The sequence below is a fragment of the Neolamprologus brichardi genome, chromosome 3 (assembly GCF_056152115.1).
Source record: "Neolamprologus brichardi isolate AB-2024 chromosome 3, ASM5615211v1, whole genome shotgun sequence".
Taxonomy (NCBI): Eukaryota; Metazoa; Chordata; class Actinopteri; order Cichliformes; family Cichlidae; genus Neolamprologus; species Neolamprologus brichardi.
The window spans coordinates 29529031-29546244 of record NC_142106.1 but is presented as its reverse complement, the minus strand read 5'-3'; the positions used below and the strand labels follow the sequence as shown (position 1 = coordinate 29546244).

Genomic DNA, 17214 nt, shown 5'->3' with positions numbered 1-17214 from the left:
GGACTTACAGACCAGCAGGTTTAGGGAAGTCTTTATGGGGTCACACACTGACCCCACACACACACACACACACGCACACACACAGGTACTTACACAACGCACAGGCAAGGTACTCTTTGTGTGTATGTAGACGTCATATGTTAATGAACCTATGTATATTCATGTGAGCTCAATAAAAGAACAATGTTATGGGGGAGCGGACGAGAGCAACTGGGGTCAAGCGAAGGGACAGCGCTCGTCCAGTTCTGTCCCGTGGACGAGAAACATAAAGCACTTTGCCTACTCGTGTCGTGCTTTGCTGTGTAATTAAATTGTCCTTAACGTTCCAGCGAATAGGTTTATGCTACAAACCTATCACTGTCCAGCATTGCATTTGTGTGTTCTGTCAGTAACATGCTGTCTGTGGTAGCAATCACATTGCTTTTCGGTTGAAACAAATATGAACATATGTTCTGAAAAGAGGCCTAGTTGTAATAAATACATACAATACACATCAGTCTTGTGTCCACAAAACTAAATGCATCAGAAAACTATAGTCCAGTAAATTCATGCTACATACATTTAGTAGCAGTTGAATTGGTAGGCTTGTTCAATGGTTCATTAATGCAAATATCTAATCATCCAAACATGAGTCAGCAGTTTAAAGCATTCAGGTATGTAGACATGGTCAAGACTTCCTGCTGACAAAAATACAGCTGAGTAGAGGCTTTACAAACCACCAGCAGCCATAATGCTAAATTTTAATCTTCAAATGTTTCTGAGCCGTCTTCAACCTGCTTTTAACACAGAAAAGTCCCACAGTCAATGCAGCCTGACTCAATCCTAGATGTTCAGCACACACACAGAGACACAGAGGTACTGTTTAAAGTTTAGTGTTGACCTGAGTCACTCATCATTTGCAGTATTGCAGAATCTGGCAGTCTTTGCATGATGTCCACGTTACTGTAAGTTTCCAGCTGACTCTCAGGTGTGACAGGTGTGCCAGCAGGAAAGAGTAATAATAACCTGCATCCTGAGGTTTGTCATGCAGGATTAAAGGAACCAGGCTTTGTTCACACAGCTAGGATTGTATTTTACACTGACCCTGGGTCAGTATAAGTATAATACAGTTTAAACGAAGCACTGAAACTTGCACATATTTATTACAGATGCATTGAAGCTAATCGAGATATTTACTGTCAATCTGTGGCTGCGATTAAACACTTTACTGGAAACTTTATTAACTAGTGACTTTATCAGTCATGACAGAAGCTAATATTTCTGTGCTAACATCGTTTAAACAGTAACAGCTTTACTACAATATAAGCTAATGTTTACACCGTAACTTTAAGCTAGCACCATAAAGACGGTAAAACACGTAATAATATCTACAAATGCATCTTAAAGCTGTTATATTAGCACTTGGTGTATTACTAACATAACCACATTAACATTATTGATACTCGCTGACTTTTAATAGTCATTCTATAAATGCTGTCCGGTTAAATGGTCTTACCTGTAAACACTGCTGTATCCACCGGATTCCAGCCAGAGTGGATTCTGGAGTCTTCCCACGCTCCTGTTAGTGATCCTCCATCTGAATGGATGATAACAACCTTCTGAACAATCTAGCAGGATATGGCCCATATCTATGGGACTGATTTGTGCTAATAACGCCCATTGTATGGACTGATAACAGCCGAAGCGGGTGAATAAAGTCACCCAGTCGCTAGCTGTGCCATTACCCAGCATACATCACTCCCTCCATAAATGCAATAAACAATACAAAAGTAATAGCCTATAATTAATTTATCTGCTGTTTCTCAGGTAGTTGTTTACATTATATAATTTATTGTGTTCAGTATACGTCACTACAATGTGATTTTGGAAATATATAAATATACGGACAACAGGCTCTTCCGCGGCAATCTCTGGTCGTCAATAAGCAACATTAAGGGAGCTCTATAGTATTCAATAAGAGGACCCTGCACGCCAATTCTCGACGCGAGGGGGGTACCCTGCGCGTTGATAAGTCAAGCAGAGGGAACCTGACCATGTGTCACACATTTGACGAGTTGGGAGTAAGAATGTGTTGTCATAGCACCCACCCAGCTGTATAGAAACTCTGTCATTCTAGCTAGTACGCAGCATGAGTTATTGACTGTAAAAAGTCAGCACAACGAAAATAAACTACACCTAAACTTGGTTTATATCGGACCCAGATAGATTGCAGGTCCTAACTTCTTACCTGAAGTTTAGTTCACCTGACACTCGGAGCGGCGCCCGTCTCGGGTCTCGAGTTATTTTTACACATCGGCCAGCATCTGGACAAACCACCACCTTTCATTGTTTATACCGTTACAAAAAATATATATTAAAAAAATTATCGGCCCATAAAAAAAAAAAAAATCACCATTTGCATACCGGGCAATCCAGCTATGGTCGTGCCAACAGTTAACCCTTCGCATGCCAGCTGTGGCACGCATGCCCAGGTTTGCCGACCCCTGTTATAGCCCAATCTCCAACCTTCCTTTCATATCAAAAATCCTTGAAAGAGTAGTTGTCAAACAGCTAACAGATCATCTGCAGAGGAATGGTTTATTTGAAGAGTTTCAGTCAGGTTTCAGAGCTCATCACAGCACAGAAACAGCTTTAGTGAAGGTTACAAATGATCTTCTTATGGCCTCTGACAGTGGACTCATCTCTGTGCTTGTCCTGCTAGACCTTAGTACAGCGTTCGATACTGTTGACCATAATATCCTATTAGAGCGATTAGAGCATGCTGTAGGTATTACAGGTACTGTGCTGCAGTGGTTTTTTATAGTATCTATCTAATAGACTCCAATTTGTGCATGTAAATGGAGAGTCCTCTTCACACACTGAGGTTAATTATGGAGTTACACAGGGTTCAGTGCTAGGACCAATTCTGTTTACACATGCTTCCCCTAGGCAGCATCATTAGAAGACATAGCATACATTTTCACTGCTATGCAGATGACACCCAGCTCTATCTATCCATGAAGCCAGATAACACACACCGATTAGTTAAACTGCAGGAATGTCTTAAAGACATAAAGACCTGGATGGCCGCTAACTTTCTGCTTCTTATTTCAGATAAAACTGAGGTCATTGTACTCGGCGCTGAAAAGCTTAGAAATATGGTATCTAACCAGATTCTTACTCTGGATGGCATTACCTTGGCCTCCAGTAACACTGTGAGGAACCTTGGAGTCATTTTTGACCAGGATATGTCCTTCAACGCACATATTAAACAAATATGTAAGACTGCTTTCTTCCATTTACACAATATCTCTAAAATTAGAAATATCCTGTCTCAGGGTGACGCTGAAAAACTAGTTTATGCATTTATTACTTCCAGGCTGGACTACTGCAATTCATTATTATCAGGATGTCCTAAAATCTCCCTGAAAAGCCTTCAGTTAATCGAAAATGCTGCAGCAAGAGTACTGACAGGGACTAGAAAGAGAGCATATTTCTCCTGTTTTGGCTTCCCTTCATTGGCTTCCTGTTAAATCCAGAACTGAATTCAAAATCCTGCTCCTCACATACAAGGTCTTAAATAATCAGGCCCCATCTTATCTTAATGACCTTGTAGTACCATATCACCCTATTAGAGCACTTCGCTCTCGCTCTGCAGGCCTACTTGTTGTTCCTAGGGTATTTAAAAGTAGAATGGGAGGGAGAGCCTTCAGTTTTCAGGCCCCTCTTCTGTGGAACCAGCTTCCAGTTTGGATTCGGGAGACAGACACTATCTCTACTTTTCAGATTAGGCTTAAAACTTTACTTTTTGCTAAAGCATATAGTTAGGGTTAGTTGTGCTGCAATAGACGTAGGCTGCCGCAGGATTCTCATGATGCATTGAGTTTTTCCTTTTCAGTCACATTTTTCACTAACTGTGTGTTAATAGACCTCTCTGCATTGAATCATATCTGTTATCAATCTCTGTCTCTCTTCCACAGCATGTCTTCTATCCTCTCCTCCTTCTCACCCCAACCGGTCGCAACAGATGAAGAACAGAAGTGTTGACAATGATAATCTGGAATCCACTCACCCAACTTTTTAGCGGTATGCAGACTTTAAAACATGAGATTGTCACAACAAAGTGGGATGGACTCAGAGGCAAACAATCACAATCACAATGAACAGTTCCAGAACAGTTGATATTATTTCCAGCGCACTACATACAGGTGAGGGGGGGTGAAAGGGTCCAGAATTGCCAGGGGTCCATGGGAGTATCAGGGAAACAGAGTAATTCTCTCACACAGCTCCTCACTGTCGGCTCACTTCACACAGGAATCTCCCTCCTCACATATGCCACACTTGATCGCAGCACACACATACAGATTCCAGTCACCAGGGTTCCAGAGAAAGCACGAAAGATCTATATACAAGAATAGAATAATTAACACCAACAGAAAACACAGAGAGAGCTCAAACCTTGTGTTAAGGCCGGAGCTACACTAACAAGCATTACACAATAGCCCAGTGGCAGGTGCTCCCAGCCTCTGCCTTAAGTTGTGAGAGCAGACAAGTTGATGAACCACAGGTGATTGCTTGCAGGTGTGAGGGCCAAGGGCTGGAGCCCACAATGAGCTCCGCCCAGGCAGCACCTAGTGGGAGAGAGGAGAGAGAGAAAACCAAAACGCATGTAGCCACACAAGGCCAGCCGGGCAGCACAGGGACCAATACAGAGACAGTACAACTCTGGACCTTCTATCCAAACACCCGGGATGCATACATAGCCACTGCACTGCCCCAGCAGCTAGTTTAGACAAATTTGCCCTGTTAATACTCAGTATACTCCTGCACATCAAAGACTTCCTGTTCTGCCAAAAGCAAAAAAACAGCAAAGAATTTATTTCTATCTGATATGACTGATCCAGACGGTTTCAGATAATAGTTATAATGGGCCTTTATTTAGCTCCTCAACAGAAGCCGTTTAGCTCATCTGCATCATATATTTGTCCACCGACATGAATCATTATGTGGTGATCATAGAATTGCAGTGAAATTTAAAGTACTTAAACTGTACAGAATAAACAGCTTTTTAAATGTGGCTTACGTTTTTAAGTTTTAATAGTCATTAAAACTGTGTGCTGCAAAACTCCCACTCTGTGGTATCTCTTCTGAGGTTTTTTAAATGAAATTAAAGCTTCTGTCACTTTGAGGGTTTCCAGAAGCCAGAAAATGGGAAACACTCACTGCCAGTGAGTTGTCCTGTATGTATTAAGCTCTGTGTGTAGCAGGTGCCCATTTAAGAATAAATATAAATAAAAATAAACAGGTGTAACTGTGGGTGAAGCAACTTTGTGGTTCTACTTCTTTTTTTATTTTCTTCCTATTCTTCTGTAAAAAATAAAGTGCAAAGTGTGAAACTTTGTCACACTGATGTGGGCAACAATTGTCAAGTTACCCATGAGCCTCAGGAACTCAGCCCAGCTGACATCACCACAAACACAGCAGCACTTTTAAAGTCATAGCGTTCTAATCTGAGAGAGGGGGCAGGACTTCCCTGCCCACTTCTGGTTAACGACACTATTTCTGTTTAGCTTGAGCTTGCTCACGACATGTGGGTGAATTTATGATGAGTCAAGTTCAGCTTTGTCAGTTCAGATGTATTTTTAGTTTTATATTGACATCTCTGTTTATCAGCATCAGTTAAAACGTTATTCTTCTATGAATCTATTTTCTTAATTGTTTATGAAGTTCTGGTTCTCAGATGGATTGGAGCCTGTCTCAGCTGTTTTAGGATGAGAGCTGGGGTACACCCTGGACAGATGAAAATTGAAATAAATATAAAAGAGTATAAACACGTCATGCTGTGATCAGATCCTGTTAAGTGTGTCATGTCAGTGAAAAAGGAAGGAGGCAGAGAGAAGAAGTTGAAAAAAATCTTTGTTCTCTTCACAGCTCTTTGGTATCTGCTGTGCTGCTGCTTCACTCTCTCTCTTTACAGAAAGTTGTAGAAGTTTTCAGACGTGTCACTGCTGGATGTGAGGATGGGAGCCACTTTGCTCTGTGAGCTGGGCCTATTCTGTGAGTACATCACTGACTCCTATTGTTTGATTCATACTGATCCATAAACATGTTTGATAAGAAGAACAGAGCATCAGTCATTTGTACCATTTCAGGTCATGTGATCAGAGGACTCTCATGTTTGTTACCAACATGTTTGTTTGTAGACTGGATTAGATTTTAGTGCACTGACTCAGATCAGAGTGGAGCTGGTTTAGTTTATCTAAGAAAGGTTTGTTTCTCCATCAGTGATAATTTGATGTATATAAATCATAGTAGACACTGGTACAACCACAAGTGTTTTTTATGAGCTATTTGAGTGTCTACAGAGCTTGGACAGAAGATAACTTTACTTCTTGAAGTTTTGTGAAGACGCTCCTCCTCTCATCTGAGAAGTTTCTACAGTTCTAAAACCACTAGATGAAGAATGCAGGTATTTAAACCCTAGTGGTGGTTTTCCTTACTGTCTGCCACCTACAATGCAGTTCAAAGATCCCTCCCTGGGATCCTCAATCCCTACTAACATTTTGCATCCGGTGATGTCAATAGGCCACATGTATAGGGTGAGGCAAAGTCTTAAAATAATTTTGAAACCTTGTGAGTCTTCAGTACTATTGAGGGCTGCAAATGGCCCACTTCTCCCCGATCCATCTCTGTCTGTCTGTTACTGCAACTTGCCACCCTCATTATCAAGTACATTTCATGACTAAGACACATACACACTCAGACTTGACATCCTCTCTCTCTCACACACACACATACACCACATTAAGATTGTTTATTAATGTTTCTGTGCATTTTCATATTTTTGTGTTCCAGGTGCTGTGTACCGTATATAATGTAACAGCTGAAATAACATAAATAGATATGAAGAAATAAACAGATAAGAATTCAGATTTCTTAAGGGATTCCTTATTATTATTATTCCTTACACCTTGGCTCATGTGATTAGGTAGAGGATCATCAGGGGGTCCTTTGTCCCTCTTTGGGGGGAAACTCCCACTGGGTTTAAATACCTGGGATTCTCCACCATTTGGTTTTAGAACTGAAGAATCTTCTCAGCAGAGATATGAAACACCTTCAGTTTCACACCAAGCTCCTTAGACACTCGAATATAGCATAAATACACTACCATGATCTGTATGATTGAGAACCTACACAGACATATGTGAGTGCCTTTAGTTTGATGTCTGAAGTTTCTGTCTGTATTGTAGTGCTCTGTATCCTCCTCTGCACTGGACACATTCAAGGTGACTGAAAAGTTTTACTTTTTTATTTATTCAATAAAGATTCATCTTAACTACTGTATCAGTCTTAAGCACTTCACATTTTTGTTTTTATTTCATTCTTCATCACTATATTTATAATTTTATGAATATAAACACAGTTTGTGTTTTGAATAGTAAATATATATATATGAACAATATATGAACAGTGTATGAACATACTGTCACAGATTGTTTTGTGCATAAAAGTGTTTCAGGTTGTTAACTTTGTGGTTGTGTTGGATTCTAGATGCTGTGTTAACTATTGAACCCAGCTCGTCCAGTTTTTTCATTGGAGAGTTTGTTACCTTCAAATGTGACATGAATGAAGGAGAAGACACTGACTGGTATTACGAAATCAAGAAGGATGGTCGAGAATTTGTGCCCTACAACACAAACAAAGACTCCAAATTAGAAATTATATCTACACTTGACAGTGGTGAATATCAGTGCTCTGGTAGCTTGGTGAGCTCAAATTATATAAAGAACAGTAATACTGTCTCTATAACTGTATTAGGTAAGTCTTCAGTGAACGACAGCACGAATGTATGATCCCTGTTCAAATACTCAACTGAATTATAAAATAGAGAACATTTAATTAAATTTGTCACTGAAACTTGAACTTTAACCAAGATCACTGTACCTGTTACTTTGTTCACAGTAAAGTCAGTGCTACAATACTGACAGACTCTGAAATTTGCCATTAGTACGTGTGTGAGTTTTAACAACAGTGTCAATCATGGATGAAATTAAATTTAATTACATTTCTTAAAGAAAATAAGAAACATGAAAAGCTTCATGAAGTTTAAAGTGATGATGTTTCTGTTATCTAAACCAAAACATGAGGAAGAGACATTTTAATCCATCATTGTGTTTCATCCTCTTTCATAACAGCAAATAAACCCAGGGCCACACTGACAGCAGGAACAATAATCATACCAGTAGGGGGCAGTGTGACACTGACCTGCTCTGTGCAGAGCTCTGATGGATGGAAATATGAGTGGTTCAGACGAACCCAAACAACCTCTGAAGGTCAAATCAGAGATCAACAAAACAGAGATATCAGAGTATCTCAAGGAGGAATCTACAGGTGCAGAGGAACAAGAGGAAACCCAGTTTACTACACTGATATAAGTGATGAAGTCACCATTGAGAAAACCTGTGAGTTCAGTCATTTAGTTTGAAATATACATTCACTCATGATTATCAATATACTGTGTTAAGTTTTCTCTGCTGATTTCATGTTTCTATTTGTATCTATTATGAGAAGTCTTCTGTCTTCTTGTGAATCTGTTGTGGTCGGAGCAAGGAGACATCACAACAAATAATGGAAAGGAGTAATTTACAAATAACATAAAGCATCATAATGCAATGGAGCAAAAAAAAAAAAAAAGTGTATTACATCAGTATTAATACAGCTTGGACTTTTTTTACCATCCTGTGGTTATCAAAAAGAAGGATGTACTCATAGCATGGCAGTTTGGTTTTATTGCTTCTCATTTGTTGTTGGAAACCTAAATAGAGGTATACTGATGTTGAATGCTCACAACATCAGGGTTGTAAAACCCTTGGTTTACACTAGCCATAGTTGGTGTAGCGGCAATCTTCGGTCCTTCTTTGCCGCTGCAGGATGTAAAGTTTCTGACTCGTCCTTTTCTTAGATCACTTGTATGCCTTTTGGTAGCAAACCCGAAAAGTAGAAAACATATGTCTCCAGTAGGAGCTCCGTTTACATTTCTATGATATTATATCTGAAACAACTATCACAATGACGGTCAGAAAACTGTTCCTCTATACCTGCTTATGGCGGCCCACTACACACCACCTTTACGACACCTACCAACACTTTACAACAGCATAACAAAACACGGCAAATTTATGGAGCATAATATATTACATTACAACATAAAATATTCCAGATTATAACTAGAAACCACACAAATTATAGATCACTGCAGATCTGAACTACCTTCAGAACAGAAAATATGAAGTAATTTAGATCATACAAGATGCAAACAGAACTAACTTAACATTAGGAGAATAGTAAAATATATGTCAAGTTTGTAGGAGAGATTAAGACCGACAGTGAAATATTGAACAGCTGAAGTCACAGGGTACTTTAACTTAAAGCTGAACCTTCTTCATTCAAAATAAGCATGGATAAAGTTATCAAAAGCACCAGGACAGATTTCAGAGCTTCACAAACATGGATATTGTGGCATAAACACTACAAAGTATCCATCATATTAAACTGACTCTGGAATATTTTTCTGCAATGTCAGGTGAGTCTTTGTGACAAGGGAGCAGCCTAAAGAAGCTTTTAACAGTTAAATATGCATACTTTGTGATTATTCCACGTGTTTGTGAGGCTCTATTTTATAATATTATAAGAGACATTATGCTTTAGTCCATCTGACGCTGCCGGGTTGCACCTCACCTCATAATTAATGTTATTCTTTCTTACAGCACAGTCCAGGACTGAGACGTTTCCTACTCTGTTGATCACTGGACTTCTTTGTGGAATTTTACTGATTCTTCTTCTTCTGCTGCTGTGTTACATCAAACTGTTAAAAGGTGAGACTTTTTCCTTCTGATACGAGATTGATTATGATCCCATTATTATCTAATTATTCAGAATCACAGATGTATCTTGAACACTTCATGTACTGTCACAGCACCAGAAAAACTAAAAAGAAAAACATGTACTTGTCTTTTTTACAGATAAATCTTTTATCAGGTTGGTTCAAATCTCCTACTTCACATTTTTAACAAACCAGAATTACAACCTGTGTTTCTTATCAAATTGAATGTTTTACTACATTTTATGTTTCACCAGGACTCAACACAGGATCAACCAGGATGAAGCTCAACACAGCCAAAATAAATCTCTCCAGGGTCAGCCTTAACTATGACAAGTTTTGCTATTGTACTTTATTTATTCATTTATTTATTGTCAAATTGTGAACTTTGACTCAGATATTTGCAGTTTTTTTATTTAAAAGATGATCAAATTCATATATAGAAATGTTAATGATTAATCTATCACTGACTTGTTTTTGCAGGTGATGCTTGTATATATGAATCAATCAGAGACTACAATGACAGAGAAAAGGGTAATGCATTTATAGTTTCATATAAGTATGCAGACTCATTGTGATTATGTTCCATTTTATATATTAATTCTCCATTTTAGCAGAATGCAGGGATTTCACATATTCTTTGATTGAGCTTAAAAACTTCACTAAGAAAGGTAAGAATTCAAGTCAGTAGGGCTAAATTACAATTGACTCATGTGCTTTTTATTGTGAGGTAAAGACCCTACAGTAATACAGAGAAAACCACAACAATCAGATGATCTGAAAGCTGAAGGCTCTGCTTTCCTTTTGACTTTTAAATATCTGATGAATCACCAGTAAGCCTGCAGTATGACAGAGAATAAAATAAAATTTTTGATACAATTTATTTGCAGATTGGTGAACTTTTGCAAATCTTACCTGTCTAAGATTAGCTTTTTTTGCAACTCTTCCTTTTCCAGCTTTATGTTGCCCCTATATACTTTTTTGAGAGATGTTGCTATTATCATTAAGCTTTGTACAGAGCCCCAGATCTGTTGGAAGTAGATTTGTAAATGTAAAGGTAAGAATGTCATCCTATTTTACCCTGATGATCTGTCCATCCTCTCATAGATGAAAGCCTGTTGTACGCAGATGCCACCTACAGTAAGGCTGAATGCAACAGTAACAAAAGTAAGCAAAGCAATAAAATAGGTACCATATTTTCTTCTCTTTTACATTTCATTTATCCATCAAGGAAAACTATATAAATGAGTAAAGTTGTCAGTTTGAAGTAAGATGTTACTAAAAGTCATTTTTAAAAATGTTTTTTATTTGCAGGAAAATCAGCCACTGAAGCAGCTGACAAAGCAGTCTATTCTGAAATCAAACCACAAGAAACACAAGGAATTTTCATGTTGTGACTGTAATTATTTTCAAATAGGTTTTAAACGGAGTAAATTCATTACCAAATCACCTTTAACCATTGAATAATCATGATTATGTTCTTCCAGATTAATAACAAACAAAAGCAGTTGAATGCAGGACAGAATTTACTTTATACATCCATCCATTCGCTTCCGCTTATACTTGTTCAGAATAAATTCATATGAATTTTACAAAGCATTGAAAGAAGAAATAACAAGGAAAAAGTTTTTTGCCCGTTTTTTTTTTTTTTAAAGCTGCCTTTCATTATAAATGAGCTTTATCTGAAAGTGATGATGTGGCTTTGAGTTCAGTTCAGTATCTGTACTGATGTTTTCTATGTCCTGAATGGATTAAGTATCATTTGAAAAATTATATTTTTCAATTTTATAAAATTCTAAACTGCAGGCAGATTTTTCATTGTGTTATCTGATTATGTGTGCCATATAAACACACACTTTATATACTGTGACATGTTGGGAGTGGCTGGAGTGTAGTTCCCTGCTGTGCCTCTGGAACAGTGTGTTTAATGTTGAGTTTTAAAGAAGCTGTGTTTACTGTATTTGTTACAGTAATAAAGCTGCTATTGTTGCAATCTTGTTTTCACTTACAGTTATTGTTGTTGGGTTGGTAGAATAGAGATGTTACATCATGAGTGAAGTTATGTGCAGAGTTACTGAGCCCTTTAGAGGCAAAGTTTGAGTGTCTTTAAATGCTTAATAAAATCGTGTCCCCATTTGTCTCCATATATAGTGCAGCTGTGCATGGGACTGAAGCTTCACCTCATTCAAAGTTAAATAAGATTAAATTTAGAGTCTTCATTCTAGTTTTGACTTCTACTCATTTATGTTTGAAGTTTCTGTGCTTTTACAAATGAAGGAGGACAAATAAAGAAACTAAAATGCCTTTTTTATTATCCAAGCTTCACATCTTCATTACTTATTTTGGAAACAGTGTAGAAGCAGGGCTACAACTGAAAAAAAAATCTTTACTTATCGTCTTATTTATAAGGCCTTATTACACTAAATTGTAAATAGAAAGCTGGAGTAGTCATTCCTGTGATACTTCTTTGAAGTCCCCTTCTCGGGGTGCATTCATAGTTGTTATACTGCAATGTGAATTCTCCACAGACTTATCTATGCAGGCAGGACATTTGCATGGACTCACCATCTGATGATGAAGTTTACTTCACACAGACCTCAGCAGACCTTAGTGGGTTCATAGACCTGGCTTCAATTCTTGCTCGTTTTGTTTGGGATTCATAGTTCAGCGAGCTGTACTTTGTTTTTACCACAAATGAAAGTGTCACCTTTTGTGGTTTTAGCCTGCATCATGAATTTTGATCCTATGTAATCCTCTCCTCCTATGAGCTCCTTCAGCCTTCCACTGAAGGAGCTGCTCAGTGCTGTCAGAGTGTCCTGCATGGGGTGGGAGAGGGATGACAGCTTAGCCACCATTCTCCTGTCACTCACCACCTGCACTGGGTCCAGAGGGCATCCTAGAACAGAGCTGGCCCTCGGATCAACCTGTTCAGTCTCTTCCTGTCCCCAGCACAGATCCTGCTATTCCAGCAAGGCACACCGTAAAAGATGGCTGAGGCTCACACAGAGTCGTAGAAGTTCTTCAGGAGTGGGCCCTTCACTCCAAAAGATCTAAGCTTCCTCATCAGGTACAGCCTGCTCTGCCCTTTTGTGTAGAAAGGATCTGAATTGTGAGTCCAGTACAGCTTATTGTTCAGATAAACACCAAGGTACCTGTAACTATCCACACCCTCAATGTCCATACCTTGGATGTTAAGTAGTTGCTGCGGAAGTCTACCACCAGCTCTTTGATTTTACTAGCGTTGATCTGGAGGTAGTTCTGCTGGCACCAGTCCACAAAGTCTTGGGTCAATTCTCTGTGTTCCCTGTCGCCCCCAGCAATGATGAGGTCGACTATTGTAGAGTCATCAGAGAACCTCTGCAGGAAGCGCTGGGCACAGTTGAGGCAGAAGTTTGTGGTGTAAATGTTGAAGAGGAACATTTCTGAGTTCTCAAGCTTGTCCTTCTGAACTGTGGGAAGAATGGTGTTGAAGGCACTGGAGAACTCAAAGAACGTGATTCTCACAGTGCTCCCAGTGGTCTCCAGGTGAGAAAGGTGAATGACGGCATCATCCACTCCAATGCCAGGCTGGTAGGCAAACTGAAGTGGGTCCAGTGAAGAGCTCATCAGGGGCCGAAGCTGAGTCAGGACCAACCGCTCCAGGATCTTCATCAGGTGGGATGTCAGAGCCACCGGCCTGTAGCAGTTGAGGTCCTTGGGACGTGGAGTCTTTGGCACTGGTACAACAAAGGAGGTTTTCCTGAGCTGTGGAACTCTCCTCAGCCTCCGTTTTGGCCTCCCGTCCACACTGAGACGGTGTTTTCCTCAAGGAAAAATGCAGGGTTTTGGAAATGCTCTCGGAAACGCATATATTTCAAAACGGAGCTGTTCCGTCACAGTGTGGACGTTCGAAAAGGCAGACTTTCTAAAACAATGACGGATTTTAGTCATGTGATGCAGTCGTGTGACCAATTACATAAAGATAGCGGAGGGCATTATACAGCAGTTACAGCCCTAAAAGTTACAGCCCTAAAAAAGATTAATATCAGTTTGTACATGCTCCAGAAAGCTTTTCTTCAAATTTTTTAATTCTCACTCGCTTTTGCACATGCGCAGGAGTGGAACGTAAGCGTTTTCGACCGTTTCAATGTTTCGCAGTGACATAGAGAGAGCGAAAGAGAGACAGATTGAGAGTTTTGAGATGTCAGAGATTTGTGACTTTCAGCTTATTTGGAGTCTTAAGTAAATGTGTTGTGTAGTTAGTTTGTAGCCTAGTCGATAGTTTTGTTTTGTGTGTCAGAACAATGATGCGACTGCTAAATGTCACAGTTGCAACCCAAAAAGCCACCAAATGTGCTTTATAAATAAATAAATGAAATGAATGAAAATGAATGAACTTGACATTAGCAAGGAGCTAAAAATCTGACAAACGTACAAGAAAAGCACAAACAACTTGAGGCAGAACACAACAAAGGGCAAGGAAAATCTGAATATATACACACAGTATAACACGCAGAAAGGAAATAGGTGGGAGCACATCAAAACAGAGGAAGTAGAACTAGACACAAGACACTAAAATACAACAGGTAGAAACAGAACACAGGACACAAGAAAAAAAAAGCAAGTTGGAATAAGGGCACAGAAACATCAGACAGGCATGATAAATATAACAAAACCAAGATACATGGACTCAAATAGAATTTAACCAGAGAAGAAAAAGCCTCTGTATTATTGTAAGGTCTGTACCTTTACCAATATTAAGCCCCTTGAGGTACTGTTGTTGGGATTTGGTGCTGTATAGACAAAATTGAATTTAATATGCAGACTGCTGGAGGATATAACATGACACAGACAAAATAAGAATCACACAAGTAAACTCCAACCCTGGGTCCAATCCATTAACCATGACAACATGACACAGTAGTAAAGAATACTTGTCTTTGTTATTGTTAATTGGCCCAATTTTATATAATAAATTTGCTGAATTCTGCACAAACATCTACTTTGATGCAACATGTGACCTGACACAGACTCTCTCTCATTCTGTTTTCTCATTAGAGCCCATAACTAAACAGCCTGTCATAAAAATCAATTCTACCTGGATTCCCTCAAATGAATCATGTAAAGTTCTGCTGGAGACTGGTGATGTCAGCTACAAGTGGACTGTAGGAAAACAAACACTAACTGGTCCCAGGCAACAATACATCATCAGGGAGCAGGATGGAGAGACCAATGTCACCTGCACAGTTTCCAATCATGTCAGTGAGAAGTCTGCATTTCAAACAGTGAAGTGCAGCAAAGACACAGACACAAATAAAACAGGTATGTGGAGAGTGACTGAGGTTGTGAATACATGTAACTGCTCTGTTTATATAATTTATTATTACTTTTTGTGATTTCAGAGTGCAGCTCTTCTTCTTCTCTTCTCATGGTTCATTGTTGGGCTGTTTACTGGAGTATTGATCACTGTACTGTTGCTCTTTCTGCTTTACTGCATAAAGTCAAAGAGTAAGATTTCTTGTTAATGCTACTAAAATGTTCTCCTAATCTCCCAATTTCATAATACTTTCTGTTTTGTTTTGTTTTTTACAGGTCTGTGTCACAAAAAGTCAGTGTCATGGTCTTGGGTCTGGGGACTCAGGGGTTTTCATATTCCTTGATTTTGTGTTTTTCATGGTTTAGTATTTGTAATTCTAGCTCTCTGTAATTCTGACTTTGTAATCCTAAATTATCTTTAGGATTTTGTGATTTCTAGTCTTTAGGTTTTGTTGCGGTGCCTCTCCTGTGTACCATGTGTCATATCGAGTCAGTAATATTCTCATGTCCGTGTTCCCTACTTTTCCTCATCCCCTCCTTATCCATGTGTATTTACTCCTCTGTTCTCCTCTTTCTGCTTACCTCCCTCATGTTTCCCAAGTCCCAGGTTTTTACCGTTTTTATCTATGACTCCTGCTCCACCTCATGTCTTTATGTTTAACTTTCCACAATTTAGGTTTTTGTTAGTTTATCACATTCTCCCATCAGCTTTTCTTTGCTTTCTCTTAACATTCCTCTCCATCTATATTTTTTGCATTTGGGTCCACACTCCACACCATCTGCCACAGCAGACATGACATTTAGTGAAATGACACAGAGGATCTGAAGATGTTGGACCAGGTAAAGTATGACAATGATGAGCTATGAAAGTTACAAATGGGAACTCTGGGATTTCAAGAATTTCATTTGTGACATTCTCAAACTATTCAGGTGGATCACAAATACAGTGCATCAAATCAGACTAGAGGAGCTGCAGTTCTGCACACCTGTGGTATTTTTTTGATGTCTTAAGTTAAATGTGATTTTTATGTCAAATCCTATTTTTTTTTAAAAGGATGATTTAAGTGTATAATTACAAACAGCTCATTGCTACATTGAAGATTAACACCATTTTCAATGTATGAAATGGTATGAAAGACTGTGTCTGTTTCATGTGACCTGGTTTGGATTTTCTTTTGAATCTTCGAGGGAAACACTTCTCTCACATCTGCTTATTTAGTTCAAATCCACTGTCAACAAAATTAGTTAAAACTATAGTAAATGTTTTAAAGGTTCATTATTTAATTGAAGAGACTAAAAGTAATTTTCTTCACATTATACCTATTCCAATTTTTTATTATGCTATGGTAGGCTTAATTTTTTTGATTGGTGAGCTTGTTGCAAACTATACAGATCATGTGTTTTGATTAAAGAGAATCTGTGAATATTTTTATGCTCTTCTAAAGTAGGTTTCCATAGTTCACACAAATTAGACTTTTATTGAGCCCTGAAAACAAACTGTTTAGCTCCCCAGTACAGTATAAACAGAAGGCTCCTTCTGGTGGTGTCAAGTCTTCAGTGTTGGGAAGTAACGGAATACATGTACCGCCGTTACGTATTTAAAATACAAAATATGAGTAACTGTATTCCGTTACAGTTACCGTTTAAAAAGGTGGTATTTAGAATACAGTTACGTTGTTGAAATAAATGGATTACACGGCGGTACTTCCCTGTTTCATATTGTGGCGGGTCAGGACTGTTTGGGTTTTGTTTGACAGCTACGATCTGTTGTTCAAGGTGGCGGCGTTACGGTTGCCATGGTTACAGGGTGACGCTCTCGCTCTGCGTGTTTCCTGGGTGAGAGAGGCCTTTTTGTTGTTGTTTTTGTGCTAAGCTAATAGGCAGAATGCAGAATGTAGCATCATGGGCAGTGTAGTCCGTGCTGCAGGGAGAATGGACTGCCATACACGTTATGTGTCTGTGAGCGCGAGGAGGGAGAAAAGTACGAGTTGTCATCGAGCAAAAACGGGAGATGGAAGCATGTAAATATAATAATAACCACTGCAGCCAAGAAGAGAGTC

At 38.9% G+C, this 17214-nt stretch overlaps 1 protein-coding gene across 1 annotated transcript; it reads left to right on the top strand.

The window, feature by feature from the left end:
* Window positions 1-5999: 5999 nt before the first annotated feature.
* Window positions 6000-11256, top strand: LOC148104156 (uncharacterized). Its single transcript, XM_087838268.1, has 6 exons — window positions 6000-6036; window positions 7230-7265; window positions 7531-7797; window positions 8175-8441; window positions 10967-11026; window positions 11174-11256. Exons 1-6 carry the CDS (start codon window positions 6000-6002, stop codon window positions 11254-11256), a joined length of 750 nt encoding a protein of 249 aa, XP_087694394.1.
* Window positions 11257-17214: the final 5958 nt, after the last annotated feature.